Source organism: Bacillus rossius, chromosome 5, assembly GCF_032445375.1.
Source record: "Bacillus rossius redtenbacheri isolate Brsri chromosome 5, Brsri_v3, whole genome shotgun sequence".
Lineage (NCBI taxonomy): Eukaryota > Metazoa > Arthropoda > Insecta > Phasmatodea > Bacillidae > Bacillus > Bacillus rossius.
This window is the reverse complement of record NC_086333.1, coordinates 85,124,913-85,145,670: the sequence shown is the minus strand read 5'-3', so window position 1 is coordinate 85,145,670 and position 20,758 is coordinate 85,124,913. Positions and strand designations below refer to the sequence as shown.

Sequence of the window (20,758 nt, the reverse complement as noted above, 5' to 3'; positions counted from 1 at the left end):
TTAGAAGCGCTGGTAGGACCGCTTTCAGCGGGAAGGCTGCCGCAGTAGTTTCCTTTCGGAAGGGGGGTGGCATGGTACAAAGGTTCGAGGAGGGGATTGGCTGTAAAAACACGTGGTAGAAGCTACGAAGGTAGCGCTTTCTTGCCGAACTGAAGCGTACATGGCCGAAGCAGACGGTGGAATTCTTCCGCCGACTGCTTCGGCTATGTCCGCTATAGTTCGGCAGGGCAGGTGGCGAGGTGGCGTTTCAGTCGGCGGTCGTCTCTCGGGGCGCGCGCATCTCTCTCGCGGGCTGTTGGCTGGGAGTTCCCTGCGCCCTATTGGGTAACCAAAGGCTGGCAGTGCGTGGGGGATTTGTGGGCGTACGGGAGGCGGCCTATCAGTGCCAACTGCTACCGACCGCGTCCCGCGGGTGGCGGATACGGGATCCCAGCTCGAGAGTTGCAATCTCGCTGGAGTGACTGAATAACCATGTACCAGTTAACAGAGTTTCTGATCACGTATGAAGATAGTTTCTTTTGTGTTCGTACAAAAAATACCAACATTTAATTTTTACTATTCTAGTACATTTTTATGAGCTTCTTCTCTTTATTTTAAGTACTTACTTTGCCATGTGTTGTCTGTTTATATATTTTGTACCAGATATCGATGATACTACACTCCCACTTAGTATATAAATAATGTAGAGTAGGTATTTTATTATCAGAATAATGTATGCAAAACATTATTATTTTTCAAAAATAGTTTATAATTTTAAAAAAAAAAAGTCATTTTTTCTACCTGTGGAATAGTCAATGTTCAGTTAAGAAAACTACTTAAATAGCACCCTTTTGTACCTTGAAATCCATATTTTCCCGGGGGAGGGCCCCCCCCCCCACTCCCGTGTTTTTGGGTGAACGGAGTTGTTGCTTTCCCTCATGTTAACCTCACGCCTCGCCACTGGACTCATTGTTTATTTCAGTTGATTGTGAGAATTCATCTTTAAGAGATGAGCATTTTCGCAAAATACCTTACTGCGGTCTACCTCGTCATTGTTCTATGGACGGAACCATTCAAGTTGGGCAACTTACTAGAAAGTAGAAACCTACTCCTCCGTAGAAACTGTCAAAAGGGGGGTGTTTTTACTCTACATTCTAATATTATTTACGTGTTCGACTTAACCATGCAAGTGAATTCGTACGAAATTTTTCTTTCAAAATAAATTGAACACAGAGTGTGTTTTCTACACTTTTCTTAACATCAATCATGTGTGCTATTGAAACATGCGTCATGATGAAAAGTAAAATAAATCTGGTTGCTTTTGGTTTTCTAACTGTGGAATAACAAATAACGTATAATAAATTCAAAAGTACACATACTCGTATGCGTGATTCAAACCTTCCCTGTTGCGTGAAAGGCCTACAAAATACTATGTTGGTAGTCATGAACCTATTACATGGCAAATAATTAAGCAATGGACATTATGAACGCGAACCACTTATTCAGCTGAATTTATTCCTACAATGTAAGTGTGGTGTTTCTGAGCAAACCTACCTGTATAACTTGCCTTCTGGTTTGAGCTTATTCATTATTCATTTCCTGTAAGCTAACTTATTCAGTTTGAGGTTAGTTGCATGTCGGAAGTCGTGTAAATTTTTGTGTTTAACCTTAATTGAATAATCAGCTGTTTTCGTACCAGAAGACGTACGTGTGTGCCATAGTTATTAGGCTGTCACGTTACTCGCGCTCAATTGTTACCTACGTGAAATTTTGTGTTTTACGTAATTATTTAATTAAATAAGCTGCTGATAAGCTATTACATGTGACGTAGCCACTTATATCGGCTCGCTACACGGTGTTCATTTGGCCGGTTGCAGGGGGAGATGTAGCTGACACGCTGGAAAAGTTAGCTACTGAGCAGTTGTGATAGGTGCTCCATTGTTGCATTTTAGGAGCTGTATGTGAAGCGGAGTCGGCAATGACAGGAAGGGAGGGCGCAAGGAAACATAGAAAGTCAAGGGGACAGAGGAACAGGTAAACAAGGACAAAGTATAGGTGTGTGAAAGCAGGAAATTTTGGCAGTTACAGGGTGGGATTTACAATAAAGCTATTTTAAAAAAATTCTAGTCTGTTTTGCTGTATTTGTGTCTTTTGAATTATTCAGGCAAATTGTGTAAGAAGGTGCGGGTATGTTTACTTGCTTGTACCAAATATTTTCTGTAATTGCTTTGTGTGTATCTACTACCTACCTATTAAGGGGCCCGCCTACCTGGGCACACATACGGTGTGCAGAGCTTCAGGAAAAACAACACGATTTCAAAACTACTCAAGATATCCGCGTGGGGCCTATTTACGAATAGCATTTAAGAGATCGCTGAGGACCGAAAAGTACTTTTAATTTCGGATTAAGTTTTTAAACTGTATTTTTAGAAGCGTTAAAATGCCTAAAACACGTGTTTTCAGAGTAATTTTTAGGCATAAAACAATCAGTACAGATTCTTGAAAGTACTTAAGGGGCTTGCATAACACCTTTATCTTCATTTCTCCGCCATATAATGTTACGGTCACCGCTCAAATTTCACAGTTATCTTGTGACGAGACGAATGCGCGCCAGTTCAGAGACTTGCGCTTAGAGGCTATAACGCGCTGGAAGCACCAGCGAGCGTCGCGCTTATCATCCCACCTCACTAACACACATACACCCCTGACGAGGCGGGCCCCTTAACAGTTGTGTAATGTACACACATGTATTTACTTACTGTAGGTTAATTTTGGGAAACAAAAATAAATAACAGACATAACCCGTGTTTGTTTGGAAAAGATGAATGACTGTGGCAATAGTTGTGCAGGTATATTTTGTAAATTGATGTCTAACCTTCTTTTGAAACATGCAAAATATGTTTTCTTTTGTACACCGATTTCAAATGATGCACAAGAAAAGGTCTGTGCCCCTATCCAAAACAATGAAGCAGTACTTGGTCTAGGTGTTTTGACCCAAAAAAACTTATAACTGGACCCTAAAGATATTGTAGGGCTTGGAAACATTTTGGAATACTTTTATGCTGATAAATTGAATTAATTGTTACACTCGCAGTTTGGTTTTCACTCGGTGGCAAGGAGTCCTCCCCTTTCAATTAATTCCCCCCTCCCCCTTTTTTTTTTCTTTTCTTATAGATTTCTCCTATCACTTGCATCTTTCATCCCAAGCATCTCTTCATCCAGCCCATTCCACTCTCTTCCTGTCCTCCTAAGGAAAGTGTTTCTACCCCTTTTTGTTTGCCTCAGTTTCCTCTGGAGATTCCACCCGTGAACTCTCCGCCCTTTATACCAACCTCTGTGTATCCTAGTCCCCAGCTACACCAGCTACCCCCCCCCCCCCCCTCTTTTTTATCACCTTATACAGTCTGACTAACCTTTCCACCCTCCACGTCTTGGGGACCCCCTTTTCTTAGAGTATTATTAGGTCCATCCCCTCCACCCATTTCCTTCACAAGCTTTTCCATTTTCTCCTCCATATTCTCAACCCCTTCCTTGTAGATCAAATCACTCGTCCATCCCCCTGGATGATTACCAATCTCACTCTTCTCTCACTCCTCATGTTTCTGATTACATCTGTCAAATCTCCTAGTCTCCTGCCACCCTTAAATGTACGATACACCTCCTCCCCAGCTCCCCTAACCCTGACCCCCTCATCATGGAGTCACCAATCATAAATAATATCTTTTCTCGTTCTCTCATCTCTGCCCTTTCTCCGGGAGTTCCCTTTCCCTCCAGCTGTATTTCCCGCCTCTCTGTTGGTGACCCTCCTCTACCCTTCCTCTCTAGCTCTGCTGCAGCATTTCACCTCCCCCTTTCCTCACCCTAATTAAAAATGTTCTTACCTGCTTGCAGGTCTCTGTCACCCCTCCCCACCACCTCTGCCGAAAGATCGCCCCTCACCCATTTGTCTGCCCCCCAGTTACTCCTTCTCGCTAACTCGGATACACCACTACTCGTTTCATCTACTCCTGCCCTGTCGCTTTCCCTTCTCCCCTGTTCTGCCCCCCAATGACATTTGTTCCCTTATTTCTGACTCACTATCCCTCTCCTCCGTTCCTGGTTCCCGTTACCCTTCCCACGTTGCTCACCCTGTCTTTCCCAGGTCCTATACGCCTTGCAATACAACCCGTCTCTAGTTGGACCCCTTTACTCCCACAATCTCAGTTTTTCTCAAGTTCCAAGCATTTCTGTCTCTTCCTATCTCTAGCTCTTACAGCCTGCATTCTCTTTAGACTTTCCATGTGCAGCTTGTCAAACACTGTGTTTAATGCTTGACTTCCATCATCCCCCCGTTTTTCTGTTTCTTTGCTCCGTAGTAATCCCAAACTTGTTTCTTAATGTCAGCCAAGTTACCCTCTGCAGTTTCACCATTTGCCCTAGCTTTCTCACTTTCTCCTCCATTTTTCCTTCCCGCTGTTCCCTTTACCCCTTAAACAAGTCCACTACCCTTCTGTTGTCATTTGTCAGTCCCTTAAGGTTTCTCTCCCTCCCAGATAGCTCCTTTCCAATTCCCCCTTCTACCTGTTCTACTCCAGGTACATTTCCTTTCCTCCCACAATTTCTCCATTTATAATATCTCTTGGCCAATCCTGAAACTCCCTCCAGCTTATATTCACTACTCTGCCTAACCTCACTATCTCCTGCCTTACATATTGCCCTCTCTTTATTTCTGTGTTCATTTTGTCCTTCTCCTTGTCCTCTACCTTTTCCTTGTCTGCCTCCTCCTTCTCTAACTCCTCACAATGCAACTGCTGAAGCATAACCCCAATAGATCTGAATAGATCTCAATAGATCTCAATAGATCTGATCTCTCCTGAAATGAATCCTGATAAGTTAGTGACGAGAAAGAAACCTTAGCACTGGAATATGCTCTCTGCACTCACATAGCTAACAATGTTGGAAACATAGTGCTGTAGATTTGTGAACCATTTGGCCTACTTTTTACAAGTTTCTATCAATTTTATGTCTATTCATCGAACATTGCTTGCATATGATCACCATGTATCTGCTATCAACATCATAGCCACACTATACACTATTCCTGTGAACATGATAGCAGATACCAACTCGATACGTAACAAGCATATGCATACTTCATCTTTCAATAAATTGAGAAAATGGTCTTGCTTGTGAAATATGTTTTGCTCACAACATAGCCCTTGTTTGAGTTAATGCTGCACTGTTTGGTACCTGCCTTGCTAAAAGCTTTGTGTTCAATCGTTGGTCAAGATGCCTCAGTGCATCCCATCGTCCACCACTGCAACATTCGGCCACCATCAGTGTTGAATGGTGTGGTACTTGGTGTTATCACACGAGCATGTGGCGACACGGGCGCCATGCGAGTGCTGGAAGGCGGTCATGCTGATAGCAGGCGACCCGACCAAAGGTCAAGAGGTCGGCGGTAATGTTGTGAGGCTTCATTCAGCCGTGCAGTGTCTGGCACGGCCAGCGGGGCATCACGATGGCAGGCACCGAGAGGCTGTACGCCAGAGGAGACGTTGAGTTAGTATTGTTCTTGTCGTTGTGTAGCAGTGAACAGTTCAGTCGTTTTGAGGTGCAGGCATTCAAGATTTGATCGTGGAACTATATATGGGTAGACAGGACTAAAATATGTGAAGTAGGTTACAGCTGATATGAGGTCATAGTTACAGGTAGATGAAAATAGCAGCATGGATTGGAGGGCATTGGGATTTGTCAAACCGGTCCGGGGAGCGATGACTCAGTTTACAAAACACAATTTAACAGGTTTGAATGATTGATTAAACATTTGGAAAACCCACTGCATGAGCCAAAAGGGTAGATGGTCAGTGGAAACAAAACACAAATTATTTTATCGTGTTATTATTGTATAAGTAGTTATGTCCATTTGGTTTATTAGGGATGGTGTGTTAACTGATTGTAAAAACAACAGTGTCTAATGACTTCAACTCGTAACACCAGAGTATGAAGTCACATTCATTGCCCCCTGGACTTCAACACACAAGTCAACCAGGGCTTTTTATAACAACTGGGGATTTGATAGTATCATTGTTCCATTGTTTCATGGCAGTCTAATCATTTATTGTAAAATCAGTGGCATATTTTTCTTTTCCCTTGAAACATGTTTAGCAGGATGGTGAGAGAAACTGTATTTTTAGTAGTAAGCAACTCCGTCACAACTGAGTGATAATCTGACTGAGTAGCCTAATAGTAAGTTTAGCTGGGATTATTTATTTAACAGTTCTTACAAAATTTAATTTTATTTATTTACATTTGTCACATGCACACCAACACTCCTTGAAAGAGATTGCAAGGGTGTGCACGAAACATACAAGGAACAACAAACAATGACACAGACACAAATAAACATTCATTAAATCATACTTATAAAGATTCATTAAATAAAAAAAACTACAAAATTTCATGTAGAATAAAATATATTTATAGATTTTATAACACATGTAGAGTAAATGTTATCAACTGAAAATACACTCATTATCGGAATATCTACTTGTACTAGCTAATTAGCTTTAATTACAAGTTTATCTAATCTTTTACAGTTATTGATTAGTCTAAAAATAATATTTTTCCTGTAAAGTGTAAATAAAGTTTTGCATTGAATTTTAATGAACTATAACAGTTTGTGATAAAGAGAAAATAAAGATAGGTATGCTGGTAAAAGAGAGAAGTTAATTTAGGAAGATGGAAAGTTTTTTTTTAACAAAAAGATCAATATATTTATTTTGAATATGTTTAATTTTATCATTGAGAGAAGAATTCATATTGTTCCATATGACTGAACAATATTCAAGTTTGGCCTAATAAGGGCTAAGAAAATAGATAAAATGGAATCAGAATTTTTAGCATAATTGGTGGTGTATTAATAGCAAGTGTTCTTCTGGAACTATAAGTTAGATAACCTACATGTTGATGATAAAGAAATTTATAATCTATAATAATTCCAGTCTTTTATTGCCATAGTTTTTGGAATTAAGGTATTTTCTAATTCATAATAACATTTGATATGAAGATATTTCCTGGTAAAGGATATTTTTTTAGTTTTATCACTGTTAAAGACAAACTAGATTTGACTTGCACCAAAAATAAATTGTAATGTCTAATTTATATTATTTACTCAAATTTATAGATATAATTGAAATCATTTTAAAGTGGTGATTTTTCTACAAATTTAAAGTCATCTGCAAAAATGCACTGGTAGAATGTGAAATAACATGACTAATGTCATCAATGAGGATATTAAACAGTGAAGGTGATGATGTACCACTCTGTGGGACATGAGAACTAACTTCAAAATGTTGGAGTTACTGTTATTAATAGAGACAAAAAATCATCTGTTTGTGAGGTGACTGGAAAACCAATTAACAAAATTACTACAAAAACCAAAATTATATAATTTGTTTAACAATAATGGATGACTAACAGTCAAAAGCTTTGACTAAATCTAAATAGCAGGCATCAGCCTGACCCATGTTGGTGACGTGTTAAATATGATTGAAGGATGTAATTCAGTATGTAGTTGTGGACATACCAGATCTGACACCATGTTGATTATCAGTCTATTTTTGAATAGAAAATTGATAAATTATGGAAATAATTTTCTCAAAAATTTTTTAAACACCATTTAGAAGAGAGATGGATCATTGAAAATTGTTATATTAATTAAAAATTACAATTATATAAGACAAATAAAATATTAGTAATAATGAGAAAAATGTATGTATTTAATTAATAACTGTACCGTGCCTACAAACAGCAAATGATTAGCCTTAATTGATAAGCACAACATTCGTTAAATAAATAAACATACAAAGACAAAACAAAACCATACAAATAAGGTTATATAAAACAAAAACAAAAATTGCCAGATGCGAAAACTCCAAAAAACAGTACACAAAAGAGCCAAAATTCAAATTATACAAACAAAATAAGGCAAAGTATACTAGATAAAAAATAAAAAGCTAGAATAGAGAATTAATTTGATCTATTATTTTCGTAATAGATAATTTTTTATTTATTAAAGAAATTAAACTGTTTAACTTATTAAAAAAATTTCACTATTCTATAAACTATTATCATTTTATTTATTTTTACAAATAGTACATATAAAATACATATCTCTTCTAGATGACAGGGTGTCAAGATGAGAGTGTAAATCAACATTATTATTAAAATTCATATTTTGACATATAAACTGAATTATTTATTTATTTATTGCCTTATTTTAAGTGGCGAAGTTAAGGTGTACCACCTTGTATTAAGCTTAACCATGTACATCTTTACTAATTAGGTACATGCAAAATAAACTTGATAAATACTATAGCCTAGAAATACCAAAAATTGTCACAAATACATTGAAATAAAAACTGAATTAACATATCAGTAAAATATAAAAATAACAAAAAAAATAGCACATAAGATACACATTAGCGACCTAAAGTATAATATATTAAAGGTATATTATAAAAAGGCCTTTTTTAAAATCTATCAGGTGCTAAAGTTGTAAAGATTTAAATATATTTAATAACCTAAAAATTTATGTAAAAAAAACTAATGAAGATACAAACTATATATACAGTAGAATCCCGCTAATCCGAAATAATAGGGACCAAACCCTGTTCGGATTAGGCGGAATATTGTCATATAATGCCATATATTGTCTTTTTGAGGTGTATTTAGTGTATGATGTGTCAAATATGTATGAAAGGTCAGACGAAAAATACACATTTATTATTTAGCGTACATATTTAGTATGAAATAATATTTTTAATTACTCACATAGTCTAAACTGCAATTTCAATATTCCGAGTTTAACAAATCCAACAGCCTACAATACGTGACATTAGGTTGAAATGAAGGGCGGTTCGTGAGTGTGTATTAGCGGAAGGACAGTGACCTTCAACAAGAGTAAGCAAAGCACCCATCCTCCTTCCCGCATAGGCTTACGCTGCGCCACATGCTACTGCTGTGTCACCTGCTACTGCACACTTGCCCTGTGTTTTGTGAGCCCTTGTGAGCTGTGTGTAGTGCTGTTGGTCATAATGACAAACAAGCGTAAACATAACTCGTGTACATTAAAAGAAAAACTGGAAGTGTTGAAAAGACTTGACAAAGGTGAAAGTGTCACTCTGTTATCGAAAGAATTTGGTGTCGGCCAAGCAACCATTTCTGATTGAAAAAGAAAAGAGGTAAAATTGAGCAGTTTCGTACTACCACAAGTGAAAAAATTATTGAAAAACGTAGCAAAACGAGTGTCTTCGTACGAAACAGTGCATCAGGGTTTAAAATGTATAAACAACGCCTAACTGTGTTAGCCTGTTGCAACGCTTCTGCCACAAATTAGCTTCCACTGATGGTTATCAGCAAATCGGCAAAACTACGCTGTTTTAAAAACATGAACATGAACACTCTCCCTGTATTTTACAGAAACCAAAAGAAAGCTTGGATAAATCGTGTCTTGTTCCAAGACTGGTTTGAAAAACAATTTGTGCCAAAAGTAAAGGCTTTTAACAAAGAAAATGGATTGCCTCCTAGTGCTTTGTTAGTCATACACAATGCGCCGTCACATCCTGAAGAAATGTAACTTGTTTGCGGTGATATCAAAGCCATTTTTCTCCCACCAAACGTCACTTCAATTTTGCAACCAATGGACCACGGAGTTTCGCAGGCTTTGAAACAGAATTACAGAAAAATGCCTCTTCGTAGCCTGCTTGAAGAGAATGAAGAACTGACAATCTTGCATAAACTCAAGAAAATCACCATTAAGGATGTCATTTACTGGGTAGCAGAAGCTTGGGAGAAAGCACAAAAGGAATCTTTACAGAAATAATGGAAAATCTCTGGCATGATTTAGAGTTTGTCCAAACGGTCTTCCACCGGCAAAAGAAAATTTTGAACTTCAATTAGTGAAAAAAATTGTACCAGGTTGGGAAAATGCAGAAGAGTGCGTTGAAAAGTGGACGGCCATTGACGACTGTGGCCACAAGGAATACACAGCTGTGCAGGGAACGTCAACTGATCTCGATGCAGACGACAGTGAGGAGGAAGGGAACGCGCCGACTAATGTTGTTTCTCACACTGCTGCAGCCAGTGCCCTTGATCTGGCTTTGCGCTACGTCGAGCAACATGCCGATGCAACCCCAACAGATGTTTTGTTTGTACGGCGTTGGTGAAACATTGCATCTTCAAACCGATTAAGTGCATTGTGTCAAAGGAAGATTACTGACTTTGCTTCTTAGATAATGGTTTGCTTTTTTAAGTTTTGTTTTGTGTCAATCCTGTACAAAACATGAATTCTACAAATAGTATGTAAGTATATTCAAAAATTTTCAATACATACCTATGTATTGAAGTACTATGTACGTAATCCTATTTTTTTCTCTTTTCAGTTAGACAATGAAATAGATAAATTATAAGTTTCTTAAGAAAATATTAATAAACGTACATTACTTGAAAAAACTAGTTTTTCTTTACTTTTCCTAGTTCTTAAATGTTATAAAAAAAAATTCTGTTCGAATTAGCGGGAATCTACTGTATATACACACACACACACACACACATTCACATATATTCAATCACACATATCCGATTCCAGAGCTAAACCTGATCATCGAAGTTAAGGAAGTACCTGAATAATGTTTTTAAAACACAAAAAGGGAATTTTGAAGTCTGATTGACTCAGGAGTTAGTTGCAGGCACGAGCAGTAGTAACAGAGAAAGATTTTATGTTGGGGGATGAGCAAAGAATAATTATTCTGAGAACGTGTGCCTATACCATTACGTGAACCAAGGAACTGAAACTTTTCAGCAAGATAAGACAAGGCATGTGTCATTAATGTTTTCTCAAGCAGTAAAAGGGAATGGAACTGTTGTCTTATGTACAGTTTGAGCCAATTGTAGTGCAGGGAAATATGCTCACGATTCTTATAACTAAAAATAAAATGAACACACAAATTTTTAATACGCTGTAACCTTTTGCATTGCACCTCGGTTAAATAGCCATAAACAGTATCACAGTAATAAAAAATCTGGTTTATAAGTGACTGAATTGAATATTTTTGAACACAGGTGGCCAAAAACGTTTTTAGATGTTTCAAGCCATGCAAAGCGCCGAACGTCTGTCTACATACCAACATTATTATGCTGAGACAGTTTAGTAAGCTATCAAGCAAAATACCGAAGTTTTTGACTGTTGGTGAAATGTCCAATGAATTCATTACAGACAGCATAGCATTTGTCCCTAGTGTTATTACCTGTAACTTAAAAGACTTTATTTGCAAACCATTTTTTATTGACCATTTCAAAATATTATCAAGATCCATATTTAACTTACTCACAGAATTAATTAAATCATGAGGTGGAAAATACACGTAAACTTGTAAATCATCAGCGTATAAGTGGTGCCGACAGTGCATAATGGATAGAGGAAGATCATTAATGTGTAAGGAAAACAAAAGCGGGCCAAGCACAGAACCCTGTGGAACTCCGGAGCTGACAAAGTGCCAGACTGACAATGAATTGCCAGATTTAACACAACACACTGGTACCTGTTCGATATGTATGAAGTAAACCACACAACAGCATTATCAGATAAATTGATATAATAGTTCAATTTGGCACAGAGAATATTGTGATCAACATTGTCAAATGCCTTTTTGAAGTCTAATAAGGTGAGCAGTGTAATATGCTTATCAATTTCACATTGAATGTCATCAAGTATATTGACTAATTGAATTTTTTCAGTTTTTTCACCAATTTTATTCCATATAATTGATCCATATTTGAGTTTAGTTCTAATTAATGATATAAAGACTGAACCAGGTTTCAACATGAGAAGTATTGAATGTAATAAATTTAATGAGAGCAAGAGTAAGTTCTATTCACATCAGATAATAAATATGGAATATGATAAAGAGACAGTAATTTAGAGCCTAGCAAAATTCCAAGATCTCTTTTAACATTAGCTTTTTGTATATTTTGATAATATGTAAATTAAGAATGGTGCAAAAATATTTGGTATTTATTAAAATTTTCACTTTTTGAGGAAACCATATTGGGAATTTTCCATATTTTTTGGTATTTTTTTAATGAAGCAACCTCTATCGAGTTTTATTTCATATGAGCCCATTAAAAAATCTTTAAAATCATTTCAGAATGACAGATTTTTTTTCTAGATCAGAAATATGCAAAGTTTGGGTAATTTTGTAAAATTTATAAATTATCTTTAAAAAAAACCACTTGCATAAAAATTAATTATTCTTCATTTACTTCACATGGGTAAACTATAAACAAAAAGTCATAGAAATCTAAAACAGCCAGATTGAATTTAAATTAAAACTGCTGATTTGACATTGAATACCCGAACATAAATGCCTAACTAGTCGTTTAAATGCTTAAATGTAATGTACTATCATAGTACAAAGCAAGACTAAGAAGCATAAAATATTCCATTTACACCCTGATTACTAAGTAGAACTTTTTTAATTAAAAATTGGTCATGCAAAAAGATCCAAAATTTCCAAATTTAGTTATTTAAAGAAGCATATGTTACTATGTCGATTTCTTATTTTTTTAATAAGGTGGCTCTTCAGAAATCTGCTAGGCATTATTTAAGTAATGAAAGATTAAATTATTTAAAAGTTAAAAATACTGAGAGTGGATTTGAAATAATCAAATTCACTTGAATAATTATTTTCCCTTAAAATTTTCGTACCTATTTATATTATGTTTCTATGTTTTATTACCTATCATTGAAATATAGATGTTGTATCTGTATGTACAAATGTCTTCTTTACTTTTTAGTTCTTTTGATTGAAGTATTTCTGTCTTGCTTAATGATTACGGGCAATATTGTTAGATGGTACTTTCTGTTGTCAGGATGATGGTCGGTCCCAAGCCAGAAAAGAACAAACTGGTGGACTCTGCGAACGGAAGCTACTCTCTGCACGCAAAGAGCAACATGCGACGTAAGGCTGCGGATATGCAGGCAGAGCAGCGGTCGCTCGTGATCTGGAGACGCCCCTTCAAGACTCTGGAGTATGCACTCAAAGACTTGTTTTACCACGCAAAGGTGTATGCAAGGAAGTTGCTGGAGTGTCGCTGGACCGTTGGTCTCGTCGTGATGACGGTCGCAGTGCTGAGCCTTGCCTCGAACGTGCCCGGTGTACACCAGCGGTACTTGCATGAATTCTCCCGGCTGACGTGGTGGTACGGGTACTGGGTGGGTCTGGGGGTGCTTTCGTCCGTGGGTTTCGGGACGGGGTTGCACACGTTCGTGCTCTACCTGGGACCACACATAGTGTCTGTGGCACTGGCTGCACAGGAGTGCGGGGGCCTCAACTTCCCGGAGCCCCCATACCCGGATGAAATCGTCTGCCCGGATGTGGTGGATGAGCGCTGGGCCACCAGCTTCTGGAACATCATGGCGAAGGTGCGGTGGGAAGCCGTGGCGTGGGGGCTGGGCACGGCCCTGGGGGAGTTGCCTCCCTATTTCATGGCACGTGCCGCACGCCTCTCGGGGCAGAACCCGGACAACGATGATGAGCTGCGTGAATTCGAGGAACTCCAGCGCAAGAAGGACAACCCGGAGCTCATGACGTTCGTGGACCGCGCGAAGCTGTTTGTAGAGAACGTGGTCGACCGGGTAGGCTTCCTGGGGATCTTCGTGTGCGCATCTGTGCCTAACCCGTTGTTCGACCTTGCCGGCATCACCTGCGGCCACTTCCTGGTGCCATTTTGGACGTTCTTCGGGGCAACGGTGCTGGGGAAGGCTGTCGCGAAGGTGCACTTGCAGAAGGTGTTCGTGATCATGGCTTGTGATGAGCGCATCGTGGATGCCTTTCTGTCGCCGATGAGGCGCATCCCGTGGCTGCACGATGCCATCAAGAGAGTTCTGGCCAAGGAGAAGGCCAAGTACCACAAGACGCCCGGGGCGGAGGTTGTGTCTCAGGGGGGCAGCATCGTATCCAGCCTCTTTGAGAAGATTGTGATGGCCATGATCTTGTACTTTCTCGTCTCCATCATCAATTCCCTGGCACAGAATCACCACAAGAGGTTGATGAAAATGGCAGGCAAGAAGATGGCAAGTGACTGATGGATTATCGTGATGGTTGGTTATAAGCAGAATCACATGGGATGTTGATCCACACTTTTTTATATTATTGGAAAACTGGGGGTGTTGAATTTTAATTCTCTTCATACTAATGTTAACCAGTGATAAATTCAGCTACAAATAGTAATTGAATTGCAATGCCCAGTGTGTTTTTTAAAAGTTCACTGAAGTTTGATGCATCAGCTTGTCCAATAAGGAAATGTTGATCATAATGATATATGTTTATAACTCCTGTTTACTTCAACATCAAACTTTTTTTTTTTTTTTTTTTTTTTTTTTTTTTTCTATACTGGATGTTTTATTTTAGTTATATTCATTTAGCATTAGGAATTTTTTGGCAGCAAGCAAATGTATGTTTGGTGTGTAATTTTTATTTAGTAATTTGTTTATGTGGATGCCGTGGTAAAACATGACATTAAATAAGTTTGATATTGGCTAGGAAATATTTATAAGTTCATGATCTAAAGTTCTGAACGTTAATAGTTTTCATATAAATTTTGATAAAAAAAAAAAGGATTAATGCATGAATTCTAATATTTAAGTATACATAAACGTACCCTCCAAAATAAATGTAAAAATACTAGTACATTTGGGCTTGGGGGGGATCCATGATCATTGATTATTAGTTTAAAATGCCTGAAATACATTTTTTTATTTTTTTTATTTATTTCCTTTCATCACTAATTTTTTAAAAATCATTTGCTTACTTAGTTCCAAGCACAAACTTAACTTAAGCAAGTTCTCAGTAGGACTGTAAAAGAGTTCTAGATAGCAGCACTTCTGTATACAGTGTTGTTTTCTAAAGTGAAAATTATCATCACCACCTGCAATTAATATAAATATAATTGAGATAATTAAATTATGTTGTGTCAAAATTCTTTTTAAGTGCACAGTGAGTGCTCTTAGACTATTAGTCACCAGTCAATGTTGTGCATTTGTGCCATGGCAGTCATGTGTAAGTTTTCATTTTGGAAATGTAGGTTTTAATGTCTACAGATATTGAAGGTTTAATAATGGATGTGACATGTACTCTACCACTGACTGTTGTGGTTTTTTAGTGGTAAATATAACTGCTAAGAAATTACCTTTCAGTTTTAAAGCATCAATTAGCCTATAAAACAATTCCATTTTCTTAAATTAAAGTTATGAATTTTGATTTTGATCTATTTTTTACTTGCAGCCAACCTAGCAACCTATCATGCATAACTGATCGCCCGCTACAATACTTTTCAAGTGGCAGATATTACATGTTTATTAAATGTTTTATTGGCCACAATATATGCCAAAATTGAAGTAACATGGAACTAAATATTGTTGACTATCAACAGAAACATTTAGAAAGTCTTGCAGTGAATGTTTTATGAGCAACTTACTGTTACATTAGACGAACAATTTCACAAATGATCTACTTGAGTGTAATTTGATAAGCCCACCATTTTAAAATGATTATTAATTCTTTGTGCTGAGAAATAAAAGTCAGCTATGTTTACATAATTACAAGAAAGAAGAGGATTTGAAAATATTTACTTCAAACATTTTAAAATTTGTCACTTAAACTCAAGTAGACTTTTTGTGTACGTGTGTGTGTGTGTCTATATATATATATATATATATATATATATATATATATATATATATATATATATATATATATATATATATATATATATATATATGCGCTCAAGAAGAATGATTGCCACGATTCCAAACTATTGTTATAAAATAGGTATTCCTTGAATATACATGTGGAAACTTGAAATGTTCCAATAAGTTTATAAGGATTAGGCTTCTCTTAATACACTTAGTTATGGGTGCCATTTTAGCTTTGGTGATGTCTAAACTGTATTCTGTGTCCTGCCATGTCATCTGAATTGTCACCTTAGTTACAGTTGCAATTTCTGCAATGCCATTCTCTTTAAGATGTTGGATGTTTGGTGCTATCTTCTTGTACTTAACACATTGTTATTAATATACGTATTCCCACGGAAAAGAGTAAATTTTTTCTGTGGCCTCATGTGACAGTGAGACTGAAACACAGCATGGGAGAGGAGCAGGCGGGTATGTGAGACTGCCTGTCCACTCCTACTTAGTGCGAGGTGGCAGGACGTGGCCTCATGTGACAGTGAGACTGAAACACAGCATGGGAGAGGAGCAGGCGGGTATGTGAGACTGCCTGTCCACTCCTACTTAGTGCGAGGTGGCAGGACGTGGCCTCATGTGACAGTGAGACTAAAACACAGCATGGGAGAGGAGCAGGCGGGTATGTGAGACTGCCTGTCCACTCCTACTTAGTGCGAGGTGGCAGGACGTGGCCTCATGTGACAGTGAGACTGAAACACAGCATGGGAGAGGAGCAGGCGGGTATGTGAGACTGCCTGTCCACTCCTACTTAGTGCGAGGTGGCAGGACGTGGCCTCATGTGACAGTGAGACTGAAACACAGCATGGTAGAGGAGCAGGCGGATATGTGAGACTGCCTGTCCACTCCTACTTAGTGCGAGGTGGCAGGACGTGGCCTCATGTGACAGTGAGACTGAAACACAGCATGGTAGAGGAGCAGGCGGATATGTGAGACTGCCTGTCCACTCCTACTTAGTGCGAGGTGGCAGGACGTGGCCTCATGTGTCAGTGAGACTGAAACACAGCATGGGAGAGGAGCAGGCGGGTATGTGAGACTGCCTGTCCACTCCTACTTAGTGCGAGGTGGCAGGACGTGGCCTCATGTGACAGTGAGACTGAAACACAGCATGGGAGAGGAGCAGGCGGGTATGTGAGACTGCCTGTCCACTCCTACTTAGTGCGAGGTGGCAGGACGTGGCCTCATGTGACAGTGAGACTGAAACACAGCATGGTAGAGGAGCAGGCGGATATGTGAGACTGCCTGTCCACTCCTACTTGTGCAAGGTGGCAGGACGTGGCCTCATGTGACAGTGAGACTGAAACACAGCATGGGAGAGGAGCAGCAGGTATGTGAGACTGCCTGTCCACTCCTACTTGTGCAAGGTGGCAGGACGTGGCCTCATGTGTCAGTGAGACTGAAACACAGCATGGGAGAGGAGCAGCAGGTATGTGAGACTGCCTGTCCACTCTGTCACGCTGGGATGTAAACTTCACTGTCACACTAGGTTGCACAAAATTTCTCTCTTTTCTCTGGGGATATGTTACAATCATTGCATTGTGTACCTGAGAAGAAAACTCCAAACATATTACCTTAAAGGCACTGCAGAAATCTCAACTCATAACTATGGACACAATTCAGAAGATTGTGGCATGAGATTGAATACCGTCTAAACATCATTAGAGCTTAAATGGTGCCCATATCAAATTTTACTTAGCTAAGTTCAAAACTTCAATTTTTTATGAACGTTTTAAGATGCTCACATGCATAGACAATGAATACTTTCTTTTATAATATTTAAGAATCCTGCAATCATTTTTGGTAACCACGTACACACGTGTGCATGTGCATGCGTGTGTGATTTGACAATAATTTGATTTTTGCGTAAAAAGGGAACAATTGTTAGTAAATATTTTGGTTTTATTTCATGAGGAATCTTCAGTGTCTATGTTCAGTTTATTGTGGATGCTCTTTTAATTTCAGGATTTTTGTTGAATGTCATCAATTGAATTTATAATTTATTCATTCTGTCTTTTGTTGCATGAGCCTTAGTAAGTATTGAATATTGAAAAATTTACAATTTATATTAAGTCAAATGTTAGCAGTATGACATTTATATTAGTGTTTGTGTTGTACTATAATATTTTATTAAAGAGAACTTGTCATGGTTTCTGAATATTGTTTGCTGATCTCCGAGTAGAGAACAGCAGTTTCATATCATATTTAACAAATTAACTTATTCAGAATGTTACATCCCATGTGATTCTATTTTTCAGTCATGTAACTGGTTATACCCGAAATTAATCATATTCCTACATTTCCATGCCTTTGCAAGAGTGTTGGACATTTTGATAATATGTCGAAAGGTATTTTGTACATTGTCCTTGTAACTCGTAATTCTATGTTTTATTGTCCAAGTCCTTGAACAAATCCTTTTGGATTATGTGATATTCCTTCATGTGAAGGAAAAGCAATATGTATATTTATTCCTGGTCAAGAGACTACCTGTCCATAATATTCCACATTCGTTTAATGACACACATTTCCACTTCACATGATTGATCTGACGTCACGGTAGAGCGAGAAACGCCGGGTGTTCAAGAGTCACAGGTTGCATGTACTTAAATGGTTAATTATTTGTATATATGTGTACCTGATTTTATGTGGGTTTCCAATTTCAATTTGCTGGTTGTTTCCATTTTTATTTTTTGATCATCAAGTATTTCTTCTCTTCCCCAGCACTTTTTTTTATCTCATCGAGGGACCATGTGTATGTTGTTTAATTTATAGAAAAGAAAGATGTATTAATGTAGCAAAAGTACCGAAGAAAAATTATAACAGGATAGGAGAAAGCAAAATATTGGGCTGGCATAGGAACTGTAAAGGAGGGTGATTTTGTTTACATAATGTTTTGTTAAAGATTTTTCCCTAAGATCAGCACTATCTGGTTTATAAAGCATGTTTAGGGAAAATGTGACTTCACCAGCATAAACAATTGTGAAACTTCAAGTGTGTAACCCAGAGTTTTGAAGGAAGTGTTATATTATTTTGCATGTATGCACTTTTCTGATTGATATTAAGTTACTTGCAGGAGTATTGGTATGTTAAACTCATTCTTAATGAATTGTGAGTGTGAAAGATAACTGATGATTTTTGTGAATTCTTACATTTGTAGTGTAACCTGTTATAAAATAATCATGCCATATTTAGTTAACTTTTGGTGAGGAAAGCTAGTCAGTTTTAGAGTTGTTGCATAGTATGCCATGTAATATTTTAAGTCTTAAGTATTTAGGTGTTGGTCGTCATGTTTGCTGATGGATCATTTACGTTGTGGCAGAGTGCGGCTGTCACATTGCGATGCAGGGACGCAGTACTGGCTATTGCAGGCTTGAGTTGGTGTTAATCCAAATCCTATTTGAAGTATTACCGTAACGAATGCTTGTGATGTGACATTCCCTGAAACTGGTCAGAAAGAATTTTTAGGGGTTACTGGTAGGTAGTTTAACTTAAAAAAAAATATTTTTTTTTTCATTGCACTCAGAACAAACCTCTATTTCCTTGGATTGTTTTTAATGTAATTTTTTTTTTTTTTTTGGTGTTAATAGGTGTGTTGATTTTTCACTATTATTGTATGTGGTTGTTTCAGATGTTTGTGTACTTTCAGTTCTTTGTGTTCTGATATGTGTATTGATTTGTTCCAAAGTATTTTGTAAACAAGCATGAAGTGAGCACACGTATCAATGACAGAAACTATTATTTGGTAAAATTGATATGTTATGTTTTCTAGTTTTGTGTTGTTAACAGTTCAGGATTCACATAAACTTGAAGCTACTGCCTTGCCATTATCTTCACAGAATGTGTGTATGAACAGTGCTGTTCTGCATTGCTATTTTGAATGCCACTCATGAGTTTCAATGTTTGAGAACAAACCAGTGAATTTCACAAGAAATCTCATTTATTATTTAATGGAGTAAAATTTGCACACAAAAGGTATTAATACTAAATACATATCTCTTGTTCTATGTGTGTGAGGATTAACTTTATATGGTTAGTCGACTCATAGAAAAAATTAAATGGTTACAGAAAATAAAATTCTTAAAAGTCAGTAATATGGCCCTTGTTAATACTAATAGGCCATTTAGTTTGATTATACACATTTTATTTATCTCTTGATTCACAGCTGCACTGTGTGTTGGTGTTTTTGCCATATATGGAGTAGCAGCTGATTTGGGCTTCTTCTTTCCAGACATGTGGCTTTCTTTGTGGGGCTAGAACGTGCTCCAGGTTAATGTGTACCTGACTGTATGAACACACTGCCCCTGTGAGCTGCGAGTAGTAATTCATTTGTTACACTTGGGCTTTTGTTATGTGAATTTGCTATGTATTGTTTGTTAAATAAACAAAAGATTCAAGAAATTATGTTTTCTTTTATAAGAATAAAACAATACAAAAAAATCAGTTATGCAACTGTATGTATGTTAATTTTTGGTGTTATAATTTTTTTAAAGTTAGAGGTAATAAATATTGGCATGAAAAAATATAACCAAATTTTTTCTGTTTCATATTGAAAACATTGATACAAATTGTTTTTTATAGTGTAGGAAATAGTGAAAATTTCAAAGAATTGCTGTTCATTTAAAATCTTTAATATATTTTCAATCAAAGTCCCAAAATAAGAAGAAAAAATTTAATAATAAAGATGAAGTTTTTTATTTTGAGAGTTAGAATGCAGTAAGAGCTAATGAATTGTTTGAGTGATTATTTATTCATGTCCTGTAGTTGATTACAGTTATCATTTTACCTCGCCATAAAGATAAGGCATCATAGTTGAGACATTGTACAGCAAAATGCGACTACTGATCGCCGACGTTCCTTCGTAGTATGTCCAAATTTGGCCTTCATAATTTAACATGTCACATCATTAGACAGAAACGAGATGTTTTGTAACAGTTTTTAATAATATCTAAGACTAATTTTGTAAAAATGTTTCATAAAATTACGTACGGTATAAGGTAT

The 20,758-nt window shown here is 37.3% G+C and overlaps 2 protein-coding genes across 8 annotated transcripts in view; both read left to right on the top strand.

Annotated features, from left to right (window-relative positions):
* The window catches only part of LOC134532190 (uncharacterized), a 104,234-nt gene that overhangs the window by 17,499 nt on the left and 65,977 nt on the right, over positions 1 to 20,758 (top strand). The gene's annotated exons all lie outside the window — the stretch shown is intronic.
* On the top strand, positions 1,096 to 20,158 carry LOC134532191 (vacuole membrane protein 1). 6 transcript variants are annotated; one of them, XM_063368599.1, is made up of 3 exons: positions 1,133 to 1,504; positions 1,932 to 2,013; positions 12,892 to 20,158. In XM_063368599.1, exons 2-3 carry the CDS (start codon positions 1,958 to 1,960, stop codon positions 14,105 to 14,107), a joined length of 1,272 nt encoding a protein of 423 aa, XP_063224669.1. In that variant the 5' UTR covers positions 1,133 to 1,504; positions 1,932 to 1,957; the 3' UTR covers positions 14,108 to 20,158. The 6 variants fall into 6 exon arrangements, with proteins under 6 accessions (XP_063224673.1, XP_063224669.1, XP_063224670.1 ...); XM_063368600.1 differs by having other exon boundaries at positions 1,494 to 1,604; XM_063368603.1 differs by lacking the exon at positions 1,932 to 2,013 and having other exon boundaries at positions 1,096 to 1,504.

Coding starts and splice junctions, on each gene's coding strand:
- LOC134532191 (XM_063368599.1), top strand. CDS start 1,958: ATGACAGGAAGGGAGGGCGCAAGGAAACATAGAAAGTCAAGGGGACAG. Junction 2,014..12,891: donor TCAAGGGGACAGAGGAACAG/GTAAACAAGGAC, acceptor TTCTGTTGTCAG/GATGATGGTCGGTCCCAAGC.